The 18,118-nt window shown below is 42.1% G+C and overlaps 5 protein-coding genes and 1 long non-coding RNA gene across 7 annotated transcripts; 3 read left to right on the top strand and 3 right to left on the bottom strand.

Annotated features, from left to right (window-relative positions):
* Positions 1-94: 94 nt before the first annotated feature.
* Positions 95-934, bottom strand: LOC9635325 (16.9 kDa class I heat shock protein 1). Of its 2 annotated transcripts, none has more exons than XM_024670604.1 (3): positions 666-934; positions 260-568; positions 95-212 (listed from the first exon to the last, which is right to left on the bottom strand). In XM_024670604.1, the coding sequence occupies exons 1-3, from the start codon at positions 868-870 to the stop codon at positions 166-168; spliced, it is 561 nt and encodes a 186-aa protein (XP_024526372.1). In that variant the 5' UTR covers positions 871-934; the 3' UTR covers positions 95-165. The 2 variants fall into 2 exon arrangements, with proteins under 2 accessions (XP_024526372.1, XP_024526373.1); XM_024670605.1 differs by having other exon boundaries at positions 95-206.
* An 879-nt stretch (positions 935-1,813) lies between these two features.
* Positions 1,814-3,971, top strand: LOC9633965 (auxin transporter-like protein 1). The gene is made up of 5 exons (XM_024670382.1): positions 1,814-1,984; positions 2,946-3,029; positions 3,086-3,343; positions 3,404-3,541; positions 3,804-3,971. The coding sequence occupies exons 1-5, from the start codon at positions 1,814-1,816 to the stop codon at positions 3,969-3,971; spliced, it is 819 nt and encodes a 272-aa protein (XP_024526150.1).
* Positions 3,972-9,694: 5,723 nt separating this feature from the next.
* LOC112344857 (pentatricopeptide repeat-containing protein At2g13600-like) lies at positions 9,695-12,334 on the bottom strand. Its single transcript, XM_024670381.1, has one exon. It carries the CDS (start codon positions 12,332-12,334, stop codon positions 9,695-9,697), a length of 2,640 nt encoding a protein of 879 aa, XP_024526149.1.
* A 27-nt stretch (positions 12,335-12,361) lies between these two features.
* On the bottom strand, positions 12,362-13,503 carry LOC9635324 (protein-tyrosine-phosphatase PTP1). Its single transcript, XM_002965370.2, has 5 exons — positions 13,421-13,503; positions 13,119-13,369; positions 12,780-13,051; positions 12,542-12,683; positions 12,362-12,474 (listed from the first exon to the last, which is right to left on the bottom strand). Exons 1-5 carry the CDS (start codon positions 13,494-13,496, stop codon positions 12,409-12,411), a joined length of 807 nt encoding a protein of 268 aa, XP_002965416.2. The 5' UTR covers positions 13,497-13,503; the 3' UTR covers positions 12,362-12,408.
* A 130-nt stretch (positions 13,504-13,633) lies between these two features.
* On the top strand, positions 13,634-13,952 carry LOC112344958. The gene is made up of 3 exons (XR_002991902.1): positions 13,634-13,755; positions 13,810-13,854; positions 13,917-13,952. It is a non-coding gene; the product is annotated as an uncharacterized LOC112344958 (long non-coding RNA).
* Positions 13,953-14,056: 104 nt separating this feature from the next.
* LOC9635323 (auxin transporter-like protein 3) lies at positions 14,057-16,998 on the top strand. Its single transcript, XM_002965708.2, has 11 exons — positions 14,057-14,185; positions 14,544-14,632; positions 14,818-14,871; positions 15,181-15,370; positions 15,433-15,618; positions 15,677-15,789; positions 15,837-16,020; positions 16,067-16,167; positions 16,216-16,423; positions 16,479-16,736; positions 16,782-16,998. The coding sequence occupies exons 1-11, from the start codon at positions 14,057-14,059 to the stop codon at positions 16,959-16,961; spliced, it is 1,692 nt and encodes a 563-aa protein (XP_002965754.2). The 3' UTR covers positions 16,962-16,998.
* The last annotated feature ends 1,120 nt before the right edge of the window (positions 16,999-18,118 follow it).

Below are 18,118 nucleotides of genomic sequence, written 5' to 3'. Positions count from 1 at the left end.
GAACACTAGGTCTGTTTGCAAATTGACTCTGCAAGGATGACTCAATTGTGCAAGAAGCATCCGAAGTGGAAATTACTAGCCACGACTCCAAGTAAAACTCTGCCAGAATATTTTATTCAAAATCTATATAGGTTTGTTTATGTGGCCATGGACGTTTTCACTTTCTTAAGTGGCAGCTGTAGCAGCAGATTGCTGCTGCTGAGTACCTGCATCTAAATTCAATAAAATTACAGTTTATAAGTAGAGTTTAAACCTTGACCTGGCAAATGAGTTCCACCAGCCTGCTGAGCAAACTGGATGTTGATGTTCTTCACATCGGGCTTCTGTTCAGCAGATTTGATCTTGGCGATTGTGACAGTGAGTACACCATCTTCCATGGTGGCCGTAATCTCGTCTATCTTTGCATCCTTGGGCATCCGAAAGGATCTTGAAAACTCGCCTCCGAATCGCTCATAGAATCTCGCCTTCTCGCCTTTCTCCTTATCAGGCTTGTCCCTGTGCTTCTCCCCACAGATCACCAGCATCCTGTTGCCTTCGACCTTCAAATGGAGTCGATCTTTCTTCACACCTGGTTCACAACAGATTCACTTTTGAAATATTTAGAGGATCCCGGAGGATCCTGCATTCCTCAAGGTTTTAAGAGAGGAAAGAAAGAACTCCCTCACCAGGCAGATCGATCTGGAGGATGTGATGATCAGCCGTTTCGATCCAATCGACACGAATCCATCTTCCAATGTGCTGCTGCTTGCCACCGCGAGGTTGCTCTCCTCCTCGCCGAACCCCGCCTCCTCGTCTTCCCCGATGGAACTCTGGCCAGTCCTCCTCCCAGAACCCCTCGAACTCCTCTTCAGATTCATCCACAAACTCCATCAGATTCAAGAATCAGATTCTCAAAGCTCACACAACTCTACTGAGAATCTCTAGAAACTTTCACTCGCTCAACCTACTTGCTGCAAATTTTGTTGGACGGGCATCACTTCTTATAGCGTGGGGTATAACATGCATTAAGTGCTCATGGCACACGTTCAATATCGCCACTTGTCAACAAACTGGGCTTCCTCTGGAGACTTCTATGAAAAAATATTCTTCCAACAAAGCAGAGTCAAAAGCAAAATTATTTTACATTTGTTTTGAAAGTCCCGGCTTCTTAAAGGTCGAGCACTTCTTGTGAACTCGCAGTTAGTAGTGGTGAATAAAATAGTAGGCAGCAGCCGTCGTCATCGATCGATCACTATGTGAACCAAACAGTCGTTTCCTCTTATATTTATATCTCGTGATCCAGCCTCGTCCTGTTTCTCTTCTTGCTGTTGGTGATTGGAACTTGACTCCAACATGTGGCGCTCTGTCAGAGGTTTCTATTTCTTTGTCACCTTGTCATTAGTTCTTGAATTCCGTAAGCCGCCGTTCTCGCTCTTATCGTGGAATATGGCTCCTTTCATCAAGCGTTCACCCAATCACCAATGCGAAAGGCACCTGAAGTGGCCTTGAATCCAAGAAGGTCGAAGTAGACTTCCGACGTGAATGGTGTGCAGTAATCCACTTAGAGCTTCTTTCTTGACCATAACACTCAAGATCATGGATTTGATCGTAGACAGCAAATTGTCCGGGGCGTACGCCACTGCTCAGATAGAAACCCTAAAGTTTCGGAAGACTCGACTAGGCTTCTCCAAATGGGTCCAAAGAAACTTCCTTTTAGTTACTCAGATCACTTTCATTTCCACGGGACTTGCTTTTTCGCAGGACTTGTAATTTGTCTTTCTTGAGACTTGGACCTTCAAAAGATCACTATAGGTTGCGCTTCTGTTTGCAAATCATGGAATCCTTCTGCAAGGATGAGTCTACAGTAGGTATTGAAATGCAAATTACAAATGTCGAAGAGAGTAACAATTTCACAGCTGGAAGAAGCATCCAAGAGAAAATTACTGGAGCTTTCCTTGTAGGAGGTTCTTCATTTGATGCATGGCTTACTACAACCACAGCACAGGTAGCCTTCTCTAGAGTTATATTCGAAATCTATGGAGAAATTTACCTTGCAGGTAGCACAAGTTCTCCTCACTCTTCCACACACTCTTGCACAAATGGGAATTACATCCGGAATAGTATTTCAACTTCTATATGGTGCTCTTGGTTGTTGGAGCTGCTATATAACTATGTGCCTGTATATGGATTATGTGGCAATTCTTGAAAGGCACAACGCTCGTAGGAAGAATCACATCATTCAGGTAACAAAACTAAAATCTTCTTCTGGTGTCGCCTGAAAATAAAATAAAAAATTGATGATAGTGGTATGAAGTATTAGATGGTCATTTGGGTCGATGGTGGAGAGCATCTGGATTGTTATTCAATTGTGCATTGATGGTGAGCAGTGCAACAATTCAACTTATAGCTTGTGCAAAGTAAGTTACATATAGAAAACAAAATCTCTAAAATTTTGGTGGACAGCACAATCTGGTACATGAATAATAGCCTTGACAAAAGGACTTGGACCTTTATATTTGGAGCTCTTTGTTTTCTCACTGTACTTATTCCCACAGCAAGGAATTATAGACTTTGGGTGTTTATTGGCATATTCATGACAACCTATACAGCTTGGTATTTCACTATTGCATCTATATTTTTTGAAAAGGTATGTCCTAGCTTTATCAATATTTTAAATTTAGTAACTTTCACAGCATGATAAGCATGTGCAACACTCAGCTCCAGTAAGTAAAATCCAGTATTTTACAGGTGCTACAAATAATATTTATACATTTGGTAATCACGCTTTGACACTGTAAGTTAAAATATGATCTGCTTTACTGCTATTAACTTCAGCTTTCAGAGAAATTGTTGAAGCTATGGATAAACCAAGGAAGTATAAGATAACTAATGTGTATGCAATCCTTTATATCTTCACACTTACACTCCCATCAGCAGTGAGTGTGTATTGGAGATTTGGTGATCAGATGCTGAATTATCCAAATGCCCTAGCAGTGCTCTCCCCATCCAAGTTCAGAAATGTAGCTATCATCCTTATGCTTACCCATCAGGTAGACTTAAAATCTCAATGATAATCTCAACGTTTAATCTTTAATTTTTTCTGCAGTTTATTGAGTTTTCTGCATTTGTGGTTCCAGTATTTGCAATGTGGGAGAAATTACTAGGCATCCACTGCTCCCAAAACTACACCTTAAAATGTATAGCTAGAATGCCAATTGTGTTGGGCATTTGTTTTCTAGCTATTATGCTCCCATTCTTTGGTTCCATCAACTCAGTGGTGGGCGCTATCATCTCCAGCATTGGTGTCTACATTCTCCCCTGCCTTGCTTTCATGGTCATAAGGAGGCACAAAGAATCAAGAGAGGTATAGGCCACCACTATTTTTCTTTCAACTATTTTCCATATCACAACATTTTTATTTCAGAATGCCATAGAGCAGCCACCCTTTTGGATCAAGAGCTGGGTGGGTGTTTACTGCATCAATCTTGGATTGGTTCTTTGGGTTGGAATCATAGGCGCAGGCTTCGGTTCCTGGGCAAGCATGCACAATATAATGCACAAAGTGGAAAAATTTGGACTGTTTGCAAAATGTTTCCAGTGTTAAGAACTTAACTCATTAGTGTGAAAAACTTACTATACAATACCTTTTGCCATCGATGGATATCCTCCCACAGGCCCAAGCTCTGGTAAAAGAGAATGCCGGCCCTAGATCCAAAGCCATCATTCTCTTAAATGCAAGCACTGCACATTCTTCCACTTGCAACACGTGGCGAACAAGCACGTCCAATTCTCAATACTGGCCTTGAAAGGCATGGCTTCGGCAGATAGCACCGCCTCCTCTAGCTGGTTTGCGCGATCAACCATGCAGTGGTAGTGCTCAACCTAGAACTTACCGCTGCCATTCCCTGGAAGATCTCTCAGTCCAGCCCGGCCACAAGCTCGAGATGGCGAGAGCTCCAGCGCCAGCTTACATCTTCAATACCCTACTATGAGTGCCGTCCATGCCACCGAGTCCTTGTCACGAGTCCATGGCTCTCTCCTCTGCCGAGTTTAAGACACGACGAGCAGTGCCCATGCTGCCACACTTGACATGGAAATCTGTTGCGACGAGACGAGAGCCTCCGAGTCGAGCCCGGCCTTGCAAGTGCTAGTGTGGACGGCCTTCCCGGCTTGCAAGTCTGCCACATTGTCGCAAGCTTTGAGAACTGCTACTAGAGTCTGGCAGTCGGGCCTGGAGCCATACTGCAACTTGATCATCCTTACGAAGACCTTGTAGGCAGCTGTCTCCTGGCCGTTGTCCATGTAGCCGAGGATGAGAGAGTTCCATGACACTGAGCTGTGAACTGGCATCTGGTGGAAGACCCTAGCTCCCAGCACCCAAGGGAAGGGGTGAGGGGGAGGGCACTCAAAAGCCAAAGCACAAAGACATTTGCTAGCACTATATAAACTGTAGACATTTGCCCCTATTTTCTTACACCAAATCATAGGATAAGCTCTAGGCCTCCACTACAATGTCAAGAGAAACACTAGAATGCATTCCAAGTGGACATGGAATAGCAAACTTACAGCAAATGCCTATTGTTGTGGATTGTGGAGCTCGGCTCTTTGTACATCCACCGCCCCTTAGTTGCCCATGCGCCTTCCCCTAGAGTGTCCTCACATGTTGAGGCTGGGCTAGCATATGCCTGCAGTGGCAACAATCGAGAATGAACAACCTCTGAACCTCCATCGTGCTCAGGAATCTCACAAAACATTTGCCAATGCCCATCGTCAGAATTGTCCCCCTTACAATATTGGGGATAAAGTCTGGCTCTTCAGGCGAAATATTTCCACCACCAGGCCATGTCCCAAACTCGATTTCAAATGCCTCGGTCCTTTCCCTATCACTGCTATCATTAATCCTGTTACTTATCGCCTTGCACTTCCCTCCTTCTATCAAATTCACCCCGTTTTTCACTCCTTTTTCCTTGAGTTTTATATTCCCAGTCTTATTCCAAATCGGGTCATTCCTCTGCCTCCACCAGTGCAGCTTGAGGATGGGTCTGAGGACGAGGTTCAGGACATCCTTGATTCCAAGATCTCACGGTCTAAACTCTATTATCTAGTCGACTGGAAGGGTTATGGACCTAAAAAACGCACTTGGGAACCTGTGGACAACTTGATTCATTCTTCTGACCTTGTTCAAGACTTCCACCGCCGCTATCCTTCTCGTCCTAGTCCTCATTCTTTTTTTCCATCTCCCATCCCTCGTCGCCCATCTCATCCTCCTCTTCGTTCTCATTCATGTCCTTGTTCCACTCGTTCTTGAGGATGGGGTGCTGTCAGGAATCCCCCAATTTATACCACATTCCTGAATCTCGCTGGATTCCTGACCTGCAGACCACATTCTTGATTTTCGAGACACTTCCCTATTCCTGACTCTCGAGACTCTTCCCTATTCCTGACTCTCTGATTTCCTGTACGATTCCTGAGTCTTGAGCCACATTCCTGATGATGATGTGGAGCCTCCTCGACCTTAGCTATATTTAGGCCGTCCTCGATCCAAGAGTGGTGGAGCTTCATCAACCTATAGTATATATAGGTTAGCTTTGTTCCATTTCTCCACAATCTGAATTAACACCAGTCTAAGGCATTTTTTTTGTTTCCACTAGCTTTTCTCTTTGTCCTTTGCATTTTCCAGTCTTGATTTTGTTGGGGGTCTTGACATCTAATAGGCATGACCAAATATTCATAGTGGCCAAAAGCAATCCAAAATGCTATCTTAAATTCATCTTTTACTTTAATTCAAATTTGGTGATAGCCAAATCTTAAAAAAGTAACATGCACCTTGAAGACAATCTAAAAGATTGTCAATGTGTGGTGAAGGATAATATTTCTTCACAGTCATTTTATTGAGAGCTCGATAGCCAACACAAAGTTGCATGGAGCCATCTTTTTTCTTGACCAGCAGTACTGAAACTCCAAAAAGACTTTGACTTGGCTAGATATAACCTTTCGCTTGTAAATCTTTTAACTGATGTTCTTTAGTTGCAAGTGATTTTGCATGAGAAATTTGATATAGAGTTCTAGACACTAGTTGTAAGCTTAGTTCAAGCTCAATAGCATGATCTACTATTTGTTGTGGTGGTCGATCTGAACTTAGTTCTTGCTTTAAGTAATCTTCATATTCTTGTAAAGAAAAGATATTAGAAACAATAGACTTTCCTTTATTAGTGGTTTAATCTTTATTGCAAAAAATATAATACCTTTCCCAACTTATTTTTTAACTTGTGTAGCTGTGATAAGTGGAGTCAAAGGCAAATTGTGTTCACCCTCTAGCCTTTTTGGAGAATGTGCTTGTAAAAGTGAAAGTAAAAGGCTTTGGAAGAAAACACTAAATTATATAACTAACTTAAATAACCTTGACAAAAATGATGTAATTATCATCAAAATGTATAAATGTGTACTTGAAGACATATAGAAAAAGACTCCAATCTTGACATAAATGATTATACCACTACAACATTATTCTTTAAAGATATATAAGAAACTCACACAGATACTAGATATCATCCTAAAAATGATAAGTGGAAATCACCATAAAGTGATTAGAATAATGGTATATATCACTAAAAGTTATATAGAAGAAATTTGGTTAGACACAATGATTGATAGCAAAAGTAAAAGTTACATACATTAATTGAGTTTAATTGTTCAACTATAACTATATAGTATCAAGCAATTGCACCAATTTTCACTCTAAAAGAGGAGGAGGAGGTTACTTTGCCATGAAGATGAATATTACACACACACACACACACACACACAGATATATATATATATATATATATATATATATATATATATATATATATATATATATATATATATATATATATATAGTTAAAGTTTGTGTAGAACAATTGGCTATCAAAACCATAAACATTTGATATAAATCACATTCAATCCCTTGATTTCTTGACCTTATACTTTTTTACCATAATTATATTGTATTTACTTTCATTAATTTTTATAATTCTTGTTGGACCACTAATTTTTTAACTGCCTTGTTGCCAAGCTAAATGACAAAATGACTAACTCTAAATTAGTAATAATAAATTTTAATTAGTAAATATTGTTAATAGGTATATTAGCAACTATAATTTTGTAATTAACCAATATCTATGTTCCTTATTACATTCTATTTCTTCATTTTCTTTAGTAGATTGGAATATATAGATCATGCTTAAGATAGTAATTTTTTTTCTCTAGTTTTATTGAGAGAATTTAATAGTAAGATATTTTATTTTATTTTATTTTGTATAATGGTTGATATTCTTCTAGAAAAAATAGAATGTAAAAGATGCTATCAATCAATGATATATGGATATGATAATTGAAGTTATAAAAATGGTTAAAAGTGGAATTGTAAAAATTACAATACAACAATATCACTTTGAACTAGTACTTAGTTTATAAATAACAATTTTACATTTGCTCAAATGGCTTCAAATAATATATTACTAATGCATTAAAATGCCATAAGATCAAGCTTATATTGAGTTTAATTTTAAAAGTGAGCACATAACAACGAATTGGTATAAAAATATAATTGTGGTAGAAGATCCAAAGGTCAATGAATCTATAGAAGAATTGAATGTGATTTAGATCAATTATTTATGATTCTAGTGACTGATTATACAGTATAAACTTTATTTGATGTATTATAAACATATGTTGAACCACACTAAGTTCTATTTTTATTATTATTTTATAATTAAATAATAATTAATATTAATATTTTTTGAACAATCATATATAAAAATTATTATTAAGTGATTGGATTAGTTGAACTTCACTTATTATACAGTCAACCACTTGAAATTTTGTTAATCCAGTTACTAAGATTTATACAAATTATATTAATTTCACACTGAAAATATCCCTTGGTAAAATGAAGGATTATACACCTCTTACTTTCAAGAATATATTTTCTAAAAAAATGAAGGAAATTTTCATCAGAGCCCACTTCAGTTAAATTCGGAGAAGCTACTGCGATACTTTGCCTTGGACCAAAGGCAAAAGTTACACTCAATCATTTTCATCTCCGAAAGACTTGGCTTTTTGAATGACTTCTGTCCCTTACGAGCCTTGAACTTGACAAAATCTTTAGGGTGCTTCTGCTGTGTGGTCATGAAATCCTTTTGCAAGGACGAGTATAATGTAAGAACAACTACAAGTAGCATCCATGAGCAAATTACCAGAGTTCACTTTGAAGGAGGTTCTTCATTTGATGCATGGCACTGCAGGCAGCTCTCGCTACAAATTTTTCAAATTTTAGAAAGAATCATTAATCCAAACGTTTCTCCTTCTCCTCGTCCAAAATTTATCGAAAGAAGGATTTATCCCTTACAAATTGTGTGCAGATTTTCACACACTCTGGCACAAACATCTGGAATAATATTTAAACTTTTTTTATGGTGCGTTTGGATGCTGGAGCTGCTATATAACTATGTGCTTGTACATGGACTATGTGCAAATTCTTGAAAGACACAATTCTCGTAGGAAAAATCACATTATTCAAGTAGAAAAGCAAGAAAGAAATTATTTCGATAGCTTTAAAATATGATAAATTTGCTGAGTGGTATGAAGTTTTAGGACGGTGGTGGAGAGCAGCTGGCTTGTTATTCAACTGTGCCTTGATGGTGAGCACCTCAACAATTCAACTCGTATGTGGGAAGCAGGTAATCCAGAAGAAAAACCTTTCCTATAATTTTGATCTTGAACTTGAACAGCATCATCTGGTACATAAATAGGACATATGTATTTGGGGCTCTTTGTTTTTCAACAATACTTATTCCAACAGCACAGAATTAAAGACTTCGGGTGTTTTCCGGAATGTTTATGACAAGCTATAGAGCTTGGTATTTGACTATTGCATCTATATTCTTTGAAAAGGTACGCCTAAGTTCATTGCTATTTTGAGTTTAGAAACACAGAATGTACAACACTCAGCACTATTATCTATGCATTTGGTAATCATGCTTTAACATTATAAGAAAAATACTTTAAGTTTGTTTCTTCCTCGACACCTGCAGAGAAATTGTTGAAGCTATGGATAAACCAAGAAAGGACAAGACAATCTATGTCTATGCAATCCATATCTTCACACTTACACTCCCATCTGCAGTAAGTGGAGATTTGGTGATCAAATGTTCTTTCCCATCAGGTGGACTTAAAACTTAATGATAATCTATTTTGCTTTCTTTTTTCAGTTCATTGTGTTTGCTGCATTTGTGGTTCCAGGATGGAGACATTACTAGGCATCCATTGCTCCCAAAACTACATCTTAAAATGTGTGTCCAGAATGCCAATTGTGTTGGCCATTTGTTTTCTAGCTCATTCTGTGGTTCCATCAACTCAGTGGTGGGCGCAATCATCTCCAGCAATTGGTGTTTGCCTTGCTTTCATGGTCACAAGACTGGCACAAAGAATCAAGAGAGGTAGGCACATTTTTCTTTCAAGTATCTTCCATATCATAACATTTTCATTTCAAATAGAGTAGCCACCCTTTTGGATCAGGAGCTGGGTGGGTGTTTACTGCATCAACCTTGGATTGGTTGGAATCATAGGCATAGGCTTTGGTTCCTGGGCAAGCATGCACAATCTAATGCACAAGGTGCAAAAATTTAAATTGTTTGCCAAATGTTTCCAATGTTAACTCAATAACTTGCCATTAACGTGAAGAAAAACCATTAGCTTGCCTTTTCTCTTCCATAGCCAAAAGCATCCTGGATTGATCCTCCCACAAGCCCAAGCTCTCGTACAAGCTCGCCATGAGCACATACGGCGCCGCCAGCCCTCGATCCAAAGCCAGCACCCTCTCAAACGCGAGCACTGCAAGCTCCACATTCTTCCACTTGCAACACGCGGCCAGCAAGCTCGTCCAAGTCTCCACGCCGGCCTCGAAAGGCATGGTTTCCGCGACGAGCATCGCCTCCTCAAGCTCGTTCGCGCGTCCCAGAAGATCAACCATGCAGTGGTAGTGCTCAATCCTGGCCACCACCTCGCCGGAGCTACAACTCGCCGCTACCATTCCCTGGAAGATCTCTCTCCCAGCGTCCACCAGCCCAGCCCGGCCGCAAGCGCTCAGGATGGCGAGAAAGGTGACACCGTCTGGAAGGCGAGAGCTGGAAGAGGCCATCTCCCGGAAGAGCTCCAGCGCCAGCTTCGTCTCTCCCTCGCGGCTATACCCTGCTATGAGCGCCGTCCATGCCACCGAGTCCGTGCCTCTCGCCTCGACCGAGTCGAAGACGCGACGAGCAGCGTCCATGCTGCCACACTTGCCGTAGAAATCCACCAGTCCTGTTGCGACGAGAGCCTCCGAGTCGAGTCCGGCCTTACAAGCGCTCGCGTGGACGGCCTTCCCGGCTTGCAAGTCCGCCGCGTTGCCGCAAGCTTTGAGAACCGCTACCAGAGTCCGGCAGTCGGGCCTGGAGCCATACCCGGCCTCCTGCGAGTCGATCATCCTCACGAAGACCTCGTACGCGGCTCTCTCCTGGCCGTTGTCCGTGTAGCCGAGGATGAGCGAGTTCCATGACACTGAGCTGTGAACCGGCATGCCGTCGAAGACCCTCCGAGCGTCGCTCATGCTGCCGCACTTGCCGTATAAGTCCACCAGGCTGCTGCTCACGAACAGGTCCTTGTCGAATCCAGTCTTGGCAGCGGCAGCGTGGAGAGCCATGCACCTCTCCAGTCCAGCCAGCTTCTTCGCGTCGGCTCGAGTGTTGAGTGCCTCGCCGCTGCTTTCACTCGCTGCCGCCACCAAGCCCGTGCAAGCCTTGAGAGCAGCAACGAACGTCCGGGAGTCTGGAGATATTTCCTGCTCTGTGGTCATCCGTTCGAAAAGGTGGAGAGCTTGTTCGGCTTGTCCGTTCTCTGCGTATCCCAGTATCAGCGTGTTCCAGAGCACTAGACCGCGCTGCTGCTGCTTCACGCCGTCAAAAACACTGTATGCAGGATCCATGCAGCCGCACTTGGAGTACATTTCCACCAGCGAACTACAAACGAAGCTGTCCGACTCGCACTTGTGCTTGATGACTTGAGAGTGAATAGCCATTCCCTTGTCCAGAGCTGCCTGTTTTGACGCTCCATGCCTGGCGCCTTGTTCTTCACTGGCTAAAGTAGAACAGGCCTTGAGCAGCGCCACGAAGGTCCGAGCGTCTGGTTGACAACGTGCCTCCGCTTGCATGGCCGAGAAGAGACGAAGAACTTCATAGCTGGAGCTCACGGACTTCGACTCGGCATATCCCAGCAATAAAATGTTCCAGGAGACCACGTCGTGCTGCTCCATGCGGTTGAAGACACCGTGAGCTTCCACCATTCTTCCACACTTCACGCACAGGTCGACGAGAGTGTTGGCCACAAAGATGTTGGAGTCCCAGCCGTGAAGACACGCTCGAGCATGAATCGCCATGCCTCTCTCGAGAGCAAGAAAGCTGTTTTTCCTGGCCAGCTCCATGTCGTTTACTGAGATCTTGGTCGCTTCCTCTCTACTCGCGGCTGCAATCCCAGCACAGGCCTTCAATGCAGCGACGAAACTTCGATGGTCACACTCGCAGTCGGAGGAGGTGACCATCGTCACAAACAGCTGCAGTGCTTCCTCGAGGTCTTCTCGGTGCTCGGCGTACCCGGATATGAGGCAGTTCCACGAAACAGCATCGCGGAAGGCCATTCCATCGAAGATCTTCCTCGCTTCCACCATGTTCCCGCACTTGGAGTACATGTCAAGGAGCGTGTTGGCGACGAAGATGTCGGTGTCAAATCCCCCGCTTGCAGCCCGTGCATGAACTTTCGTCCCTCTCTTCAAGGCCCTGACTTTCACCATCCTGTTGCTGCTGCCAACTTGTGTTGCTTCTTCGTTCGCAGCCAAGTTCGAGCAGGCCTTCACGGCAGCGACAAATGTTCTCGAGTTTGGCTCACAGCCCGAGGCTTGCATTTGCTGAAGCAAATCCAGAGCCACGTCGCCTTCGCCATTGTCAGCATGTCCCAGGATGAGAACATTCCAGAGGACGACGTCGGGGTGGTGGACTTTGTCGAAAGCCGTACGGGCGTCTGCCGTGCTGCCGCACTTGGCATACATTTTCACCAGCTTGCTGGCCACGAATATGTTGGTGTCGGCCCCTGCTTTCCTTGCCTCGGAGTGGATTCTTCTGCCCCGTTCTAGGTCTTTTGTGCTCGTGCATGCCTTCAAGGTGTTGAGTAGCAGCGGGATATTTGTCGGCAATTTCTTCTGTCTCCCTCTAGACCTTTCAATTCCCCCCTCTTCTCGATTCGAGTGAGAGCGACAAGTTTGAGGCTCATCCAGAAGAGCCATGGCTATGGCGTCCTCATGTGATTTCAGCAGGCGATTGGTCGTAAGAAAGTCAGTCAAAATCGTTTTCACAAAGCTTACTTCTGTGCTAGAAAGCACTCCAGGTGCTTGATAATTGCTCTGAAACAGAACCAGTATTGCTCCTGCAATGAACAGAATATCATTTAGACAAAAGGGAAAAAAAGAGTAAAACCCAAGGGCTTGGCTTACGTTCGTCTCAACTAATCCACCTCGCTGCTGTCGGAGGTACTGAACTACATCAGCAACATTCACGGCACTCAGGTCTCCACTTAGAATCCTTCTTAAAATATGGTCAATGGTAATAAAAGTTCCCGAACGACCGATTCCAGCCCTGGCAAGCAAACAGACTTAGATTCCAAGGAACACAGGCCAAGAAAAGAAAGAGAAAAAGATAAACAAGGAAGAAAGGAAGAAGATAAGCACGCACCTGCAGTGAACGACATACGAGCATCCAGGTTGAAGCTTGTAGAGCTCCTCGAAAATTTCGAGGACGGGCTCTACCAACCTTGGGACTCCAAAGTCCGTCCACGAGTATTGAAAGTGCTCAATGCCAAAGGCCTCATGGCCGGGGGATTCCACTTCCAAAACACGCTTGGAAACTCCAAACCGACTGTGCTGCAAGCTCTTGTTCGTCACTCTGATATCTCCAAAGTTGTCGAATTCTCCTGGCCTTGATGGAAAGTAATCAGCGTAGCATTCCTACAAAACCAAAAAAATAAAAAATGTTCGAGTAATACTCCCTCGAGCAATCGAGCAAGACACTCACAGCAGTAAGTTTGACGATTGCTCGACAGCGCTGCTGCACGATCATCTCCCAGAAACGATCTGGCGCGTCGGGATTTCCAGCGCAGATCGCCGTCGGCCCCCCGAACAGAGCCTTGTGCCGGATGAAATTCGCATTGACGAAGCCGGTGGTGTCGCGAACGCCGTGAAGCTCTACCCGCGTCGCTGCCTTACAATACGGATGATCCCCTAAGTTCTGGAGCAGCTCCTTGGCCTCGATAATCCTGAGATCGTCTAGAACAAGAGATTCAGCGCTCGATTCACAATCCAAAAGAGATCACTCACTGTATTCTGCGATTGCCTGATCATGCGTCTTCGTCTTGAGCGCATCCAGCGCCTGGCTGCACCACTCGAGCTCCATCGCCAAATTCTAGGGCTCTTGGTGGGATAGTTCTTTAGACCCTTACTATAAATAACATTGACTGTCAAAGCCCTAAAATCGTCAGAGGAAATAAGCGAGGAGAGTTTTGTGAAGCTCGGGGCGTTCCCCCCGACGTTCTCAAATTTGATGGCGGAGATGGGCAGTATACATCCAGTTTTATTACATGAGAATGAGAATCGAAGTGAATTTCATGTTGAATCCGACCACTATAGCAGAGATTCATTCGGCGCTTGACAAGGTAATCACGAAAGCAATCTCTCTCTCAGTCGCGCAAATTCATTCGCACTTCCAGGTTGAGGATGATCCCAAGGCAGCTGCTTTGATCACTACGAATGAGGTAAACAGCGAAAACATCTAGGAAGAAGGAGAAAGATTTTGACTTTTTTTTTCTTTGGACAGGGAAAGTTTTTCTCGGTCTTGACTTGTGATTCGCACAAAGTCGCCCGTGGAATTTTAAGGCTTGTGGTATCAATATTAGGTTTTGAAGTTTCTCTCAACTTGAGTTGTTTTTTCCTATCGCAATCTCCTCAATCGTTCCAATGCCGACAATCCCAGCAATCTGGTCGGTTTTCCGTGCTGACACGTTTCCTGGATCGTTTGTCAGTGGCCATGCTTCAGCCGGAGGATTTACAATGAATCAAAGAGATCATTCCTGGAGTCATATGGAGGTTGATCTCCACCTGTGAAACCGTGAGAAAAGTTTTCTAGAAGGAAGAGAAAACTTGAAAATATAGCCACGGTCAATTCGCATCACCCGGTAGTCGTGTGCAAGTGCGAGCATGCGCTACCAGTCTCCACTTTCCACAAAACTCTCCTCTCCACATAAGTCCCTTCTTTCATTTTCAAGTGAAAGAGAGCTATCTGTGCCTGGTCGAAGAAAACAAAACAATGTCGCTCTCTCTACACTGCCAAGCCCGCCAAAGAAGCTGGCTTTGTTTACACCTCCTTTCCAGACTCACTCAATACAGAAATCTACACCGTGGAGCCATTCAATGTAAGGAAAAGTTTTTATCATTTGTAATGTAGCCCGTTTCGCTGGGAGCTTTCAAGGGTCGTCAGCCAAACTTTTGTACAAAGGCTCCTGCGTTGGATCCTTTGGAATCATCCATCCTCAGGTAATTAAACTCGTCACGAGATCTCTTTTAAGCTCGGCTGCTCAAGAACTTCGACATTCCGGATGCCTGCTCTTACATTGAGATGGAAATCGAAGAGCAAAAGGTGCGAAAGAAAAAGATGAAAAAGACGTTTAGCCACGATTCGTTCAGTGGCTTTTATTTCTCATTTTGATCTTCTTTTTCAGCTTCGTGGAATTCTCTAAGCCTCACGGGAAAGCCCTCCTCGCATTGGTAATTGGGTGAAATACCAACAACACGCTTGATGAGAGGAGCCATATCATGTAACGAGCATACACTCCCACCACCACCTTTGCCAAGAAGGAAACCAACCGACTTCCGACATGTGAAATGGTGCGCTGTGATCTACTTCCAACCTCTTCCTTGCATCCGCGTTGCTATCATAACACTGAAGATCATTGATCCTAGACAGCAAATCGTCTGGAGCCCAGACAGAAAAACCCTAAAGTTAAGGAAATGCCCGGGAGGACTTTCATTTCCAAAGGACTTGCTTTTTCGCAGGACTTGTAATTTGTCTTTATTGACTATAGGTTGCTCTTCTGTTTGCAAATCATGGAATCCTTCTGCAAGGACGAGTCTAGGGTAGGCATTGGAATGCAAATTACGAATGTTGAAGAGAGTAACAATTTCACAGCTGCAAGAAGCATCCAAAAGAAAATTGGAGCTTTCCTTGTAGGAGGTTCTTCATTTGACGCTTGGCTCACTACAACCACAGCACAGGTAAAACTTCTCTAGAATTATATTCAAAATCTATGGAGAAATACTCATTTACCCTTGTGCAGGTAGCACAAGTTCTCCTCACTCTTCCACACACTATTGCACAAATGGGAATTACATCTGGAATAATATTTCAACTTCTATACGGTGCTCTTGGTTGTTGGAGCTGTTATATAACTATGTGCCTGTATATGGATTATGTGAAAATTCTTGAAAGGCACAACACTCGTAGGAAGAGTCACATAATTCAGGTAACGAAACTCTAAACTTCTGATGTCGCCTGAAAAAAAATACAAAACTTGATGATAGTGGTATGAAGTATTAAATGGTCTTTTGGGTCGATGGTGGAGAGCACCTGGATTGCTATTCAATTGTGCATTGCTGGTGAGCACTGCAACAATTCAACTCATAGCTTGCGCAAAGTAAGTTACATATAGAAAACAAAAATCACTAAAATTCTAGTGGACAGCACAATCTGGTACATGAATAATAGCCTTGACAAAAGGACTTGGACCTTTATATTTGGAGCTCTTTGTTTTCTCACTGTACTTATTCCCACAGCACGGAATTATAGACTTTGGGTGTTTTTTGGCATATTCATGACAACTTATACAGCTTGGTATTTCACTATTGCATCGATATTTTTTGAAAAGGTATGTCTTAGCTTTATCAATATTTTAAATTTAATAACTTTCACAGCATGATAAGCATGTGCAACATTCAGCTCCAGTAAGTACAATTCAATATTTTTCAGGTGCTACAAATATTCTATTTACATTTGGTAACCATGCTTTGACACTGTAAGTTCAATATGATCTACTTCAGTGCTATTAAGTTTCAGCTTTCAGAGAGATTGCTGAAGCTATGGATACACCAAGAAAATACAAGACAACCAATGTGTATGCAATCCTTTATACCTTCACACTTACACTCCCATCTGCAGTGAGTGTGTATTGGAGATTTGGTGATCAAATGCTCGATCATCCAAATGCCCTAGCAGTGTTTTCCCCATCCAAGTTCAAAAATGTAGCTATCATCCTTATGCTTACCCATCAGGTGGACTTAAAATCTCAATGATAATCTTAACATTTAATCTTTTATTTTCTTGCAGTTCATTGAGTTTGCTGCACTTGTGGTTCCAGTATTTGCAATGTGGGAGAAATTACTAGGCATCCACTGCTCCCAAAACTACACCTTAAAGTGTGTAGCCAGGATGCCAATTGTGTTGGGCATTTGTTTTCTTGCTATTATGCTTCCATTCTTTGGTTCTATCAACTCAGTGGTGGGTGCTACGCTCTCCAGCATTGGCATATATATTCTCCCATGCCTTGCTTTCATGGTAATAAGGCAGCACAAAGAATCAAGAGAGGTACAAGCCACACTTTTCTGTCCATATCAAAAAATTTGATTTCAGAATGCGGTAGAGCAACCACCATTTTGGATCAAGAGTTGGGTGGGTGTTTATTGCATCAACCTTGGATTGGTTATTTGGGTTGGAATCATAGGCATAGGCTTTGGTTCCTGGGCAAGCATGCACAATCTAATGCACAAGGTGGAAAAATTTGGATGGTTTGCAAAATGTTTCCAGTGTTAAAAACTTAACTCATTAATGTGAAAAAATTAGTGTACAATAGCTTGCCTTTTCTCTTTCATAGCCAAAAGCATCCTTGATTGATCCTCTCACAAACCTAAGCTCTCATACAGGCACACTTATTACAACTCATTTGTGGCAATACTTGCTACCATTCTTGAACTTAATATATATTTTTTGCATTGGGTGAGTTGTAAGTTGATTTGAAGTCAATTTGGAGTCAAATACACCTTGAGTGTGAGTGTAATGTACCCTATAGTAGCTTATTATAGGATAACCATGGAGTAAAACATAACCCTTAGACATAATGAAACAAGATTTAAGTTTTAGGGCCATTAAACAAAGGGATAGATTGAATTCTTGAGCATATAGATAAAGAGCAAAAGAAAAAAAAATATAGAGTGTCAAGTTAAGGAGTAAAGGAGGATATTAGAAATTCCTAGAATATCTAGCATTTCAATTCCAAGATGTAAATAATTAAAGAGAATAATTTAAAAGACAATTTATTAGGGTTCAAATATAGAGAGACATGAATAAAAAATGCATTCATTTTCCAATTGGTTGAATGCCTTGAGAGATTTAATGAGTAATACTAGGCTATATGAGTGCAAATTCAAAAGTGCATAGGAGGATATGGATATTCCCCTAATATGATTAACATATAAGGTATGATTACAAGATTAAATATCCTTAGCAAAAAATACATAAAAATTCCTATTTTATATTTATCTTATATTTGTGATATTCTCCTTATGAGACACAAATCTTTAAGCCTTAAAGTGGAGCCAAAAGTGTGTTATATAGTAGTGGTTAAAGTAGAAGTCTAATGAGCATAATATATTTAGACCAAAAGTTTCAACTCGGAAAGTCAAGAGTGCAAATGGAACTCCTAATAAAGTGCCTAAGAAATGAGTATGAAATAATTGATGAATGAGTCTTTAAAAAGGGACACAAGAAAGACTGACATATAGTAAATGTCATAACACATTGAAGTGTTAAGACCAAGTTTGAAAAGGAGTTTGAGATGGAATTTGAGTCTGAGGTGGAATTCAAGATGGACTCAAGATGGAGTCTAATATGGAGTTTGAAATGGAGTTTGGATGGAAGTTGAAACCTGTTAGGAATCCCCCAATTCTTGCCACATTCCTGACTCTCGCCGG

Source organism: Selaginella moellendorffii, unplaced genomic scaffold, assembly GCF_000143415.4.
Source record: "Selaginella moellendorffii unplaced genomic scaffold, v1.0 SELMOscaffold_6, whole genome shotgun sequence".
Classification (NCBI taxonomy): domain Eukaryota; kingdom Viridiplantae; phylum Streptophyta; class Lycopodiopsida; order Selaginellales; family Selaginellaceae; genus Selaginella; species Selaginella moellendorffii.
This window is presented reverse-complemented; position numbering and strand designations above follow the sequence as displayed.

What these genes read in the sequence shown, in the direction of transcription:
- LOC9635325 (XM_024670604.1), bottom strand. Translation starts at nt 870, where the DNA reads ATGGAGTTTGTGGATGAATCTGAAGAGGAGTTCGAGGGGTTCTGGGAG. An exon ending in CCTCCAGATCGATCTGCCTG is followed by an intron (nt 569 to 665) that starts GTGAGGGAGTTC and finishes GTTGTGAACCAG; the next exon opens with GTGTGAAGAAAGATCGACTC. An exon ending in TGGTGGAACTCATTTGCCAG is followed by an intron (nt 213 to 259) that starts GTCAAGGTTTAA and finishes TATTGAATTTAG; the next exon opens with ATGCAGGTACTCAGCAGCAG.
- LOC9635323 (XM_002965708.2), top strand. Translation starts at nt 14,057, where the DNA reads ATGCCGACAATCCCAGCAATCTGGTCGGTTTTCCGTGCTGACACGTTT. An exon ending in CATCGATATTTTTTGAAAAG is followed by an intron (nt 16,021 to 16,066) that starts GTATGTCTTAGC and finishes TAACTTTCACAG; the next exon opens with CATGATAAGCATGTGCAACA. An exon ending in GGTAACCATGCTTTGACACT is followed by an intron (nt 16,168 to 16,215) that starts GTAAGTTCAATA and finishes TTCAGCTTTCAG; the next exon opens with AGAGATTGCTGAAGCTATGG.
- LOC9633965 (XM_024670382.1), top strand. Translation starts at nt 1,814, where the DNA reads ATGGAATCCTTCTGCAAGGATGAGTCTACAGTAGGTATTGAAATGCAA. An exon ending in TTACTACAACCACAGCACAG is followed by an intron (nt 1,985 to 2,945) that starts GTAGCCTTCTCT and finishes TTTGGTGATCAG; the next exon opens with ATGCTGAATTATCCAAATGC. An exon ending in TGCACAATATAATGCACAAA is followed by an intron (nt 3,542 to 3,803) that starts GTGGAAAAATTT and finishes TGGCTTCGGCAG; the next exon opens with ATAGCACCGCCTCCTCTAGC.
- LOC112344857 (XM_024670381.1), bottom strand. Translation starts at nt 12,334, where the DNA reads ATGGCTCTTCTGGATGAGCCTCAAACTTGTCGCTCTCACTCGAATCGA.
- LOC9635324 (XM_002965370.2), bottom strand. Translation starts at nt 13,496, where the DNA reads ATGGAGCTCGAGTGGTGCAGCCAGGCGCTGGATGCGCTCAAGACGAAG. An exon ending in CAATCGTCAAACTTACTGCT is followed by an intron (nt 13,052 to 13,118) that starts GTGAGTGTCTTG and finishes TTGGTTTTGTAG; the next exon opens with GAATGCTACGCTGATTACTT. An exon ending in GTGGATTAGTTGAGACGAAC is followed by an intron (nt 12,475 to 12,541) that starts GTAAGCCAAGCC and finishes TGTTCATTGCAG; the next exon opens with GAGCAATACTGGTTCTGTTT.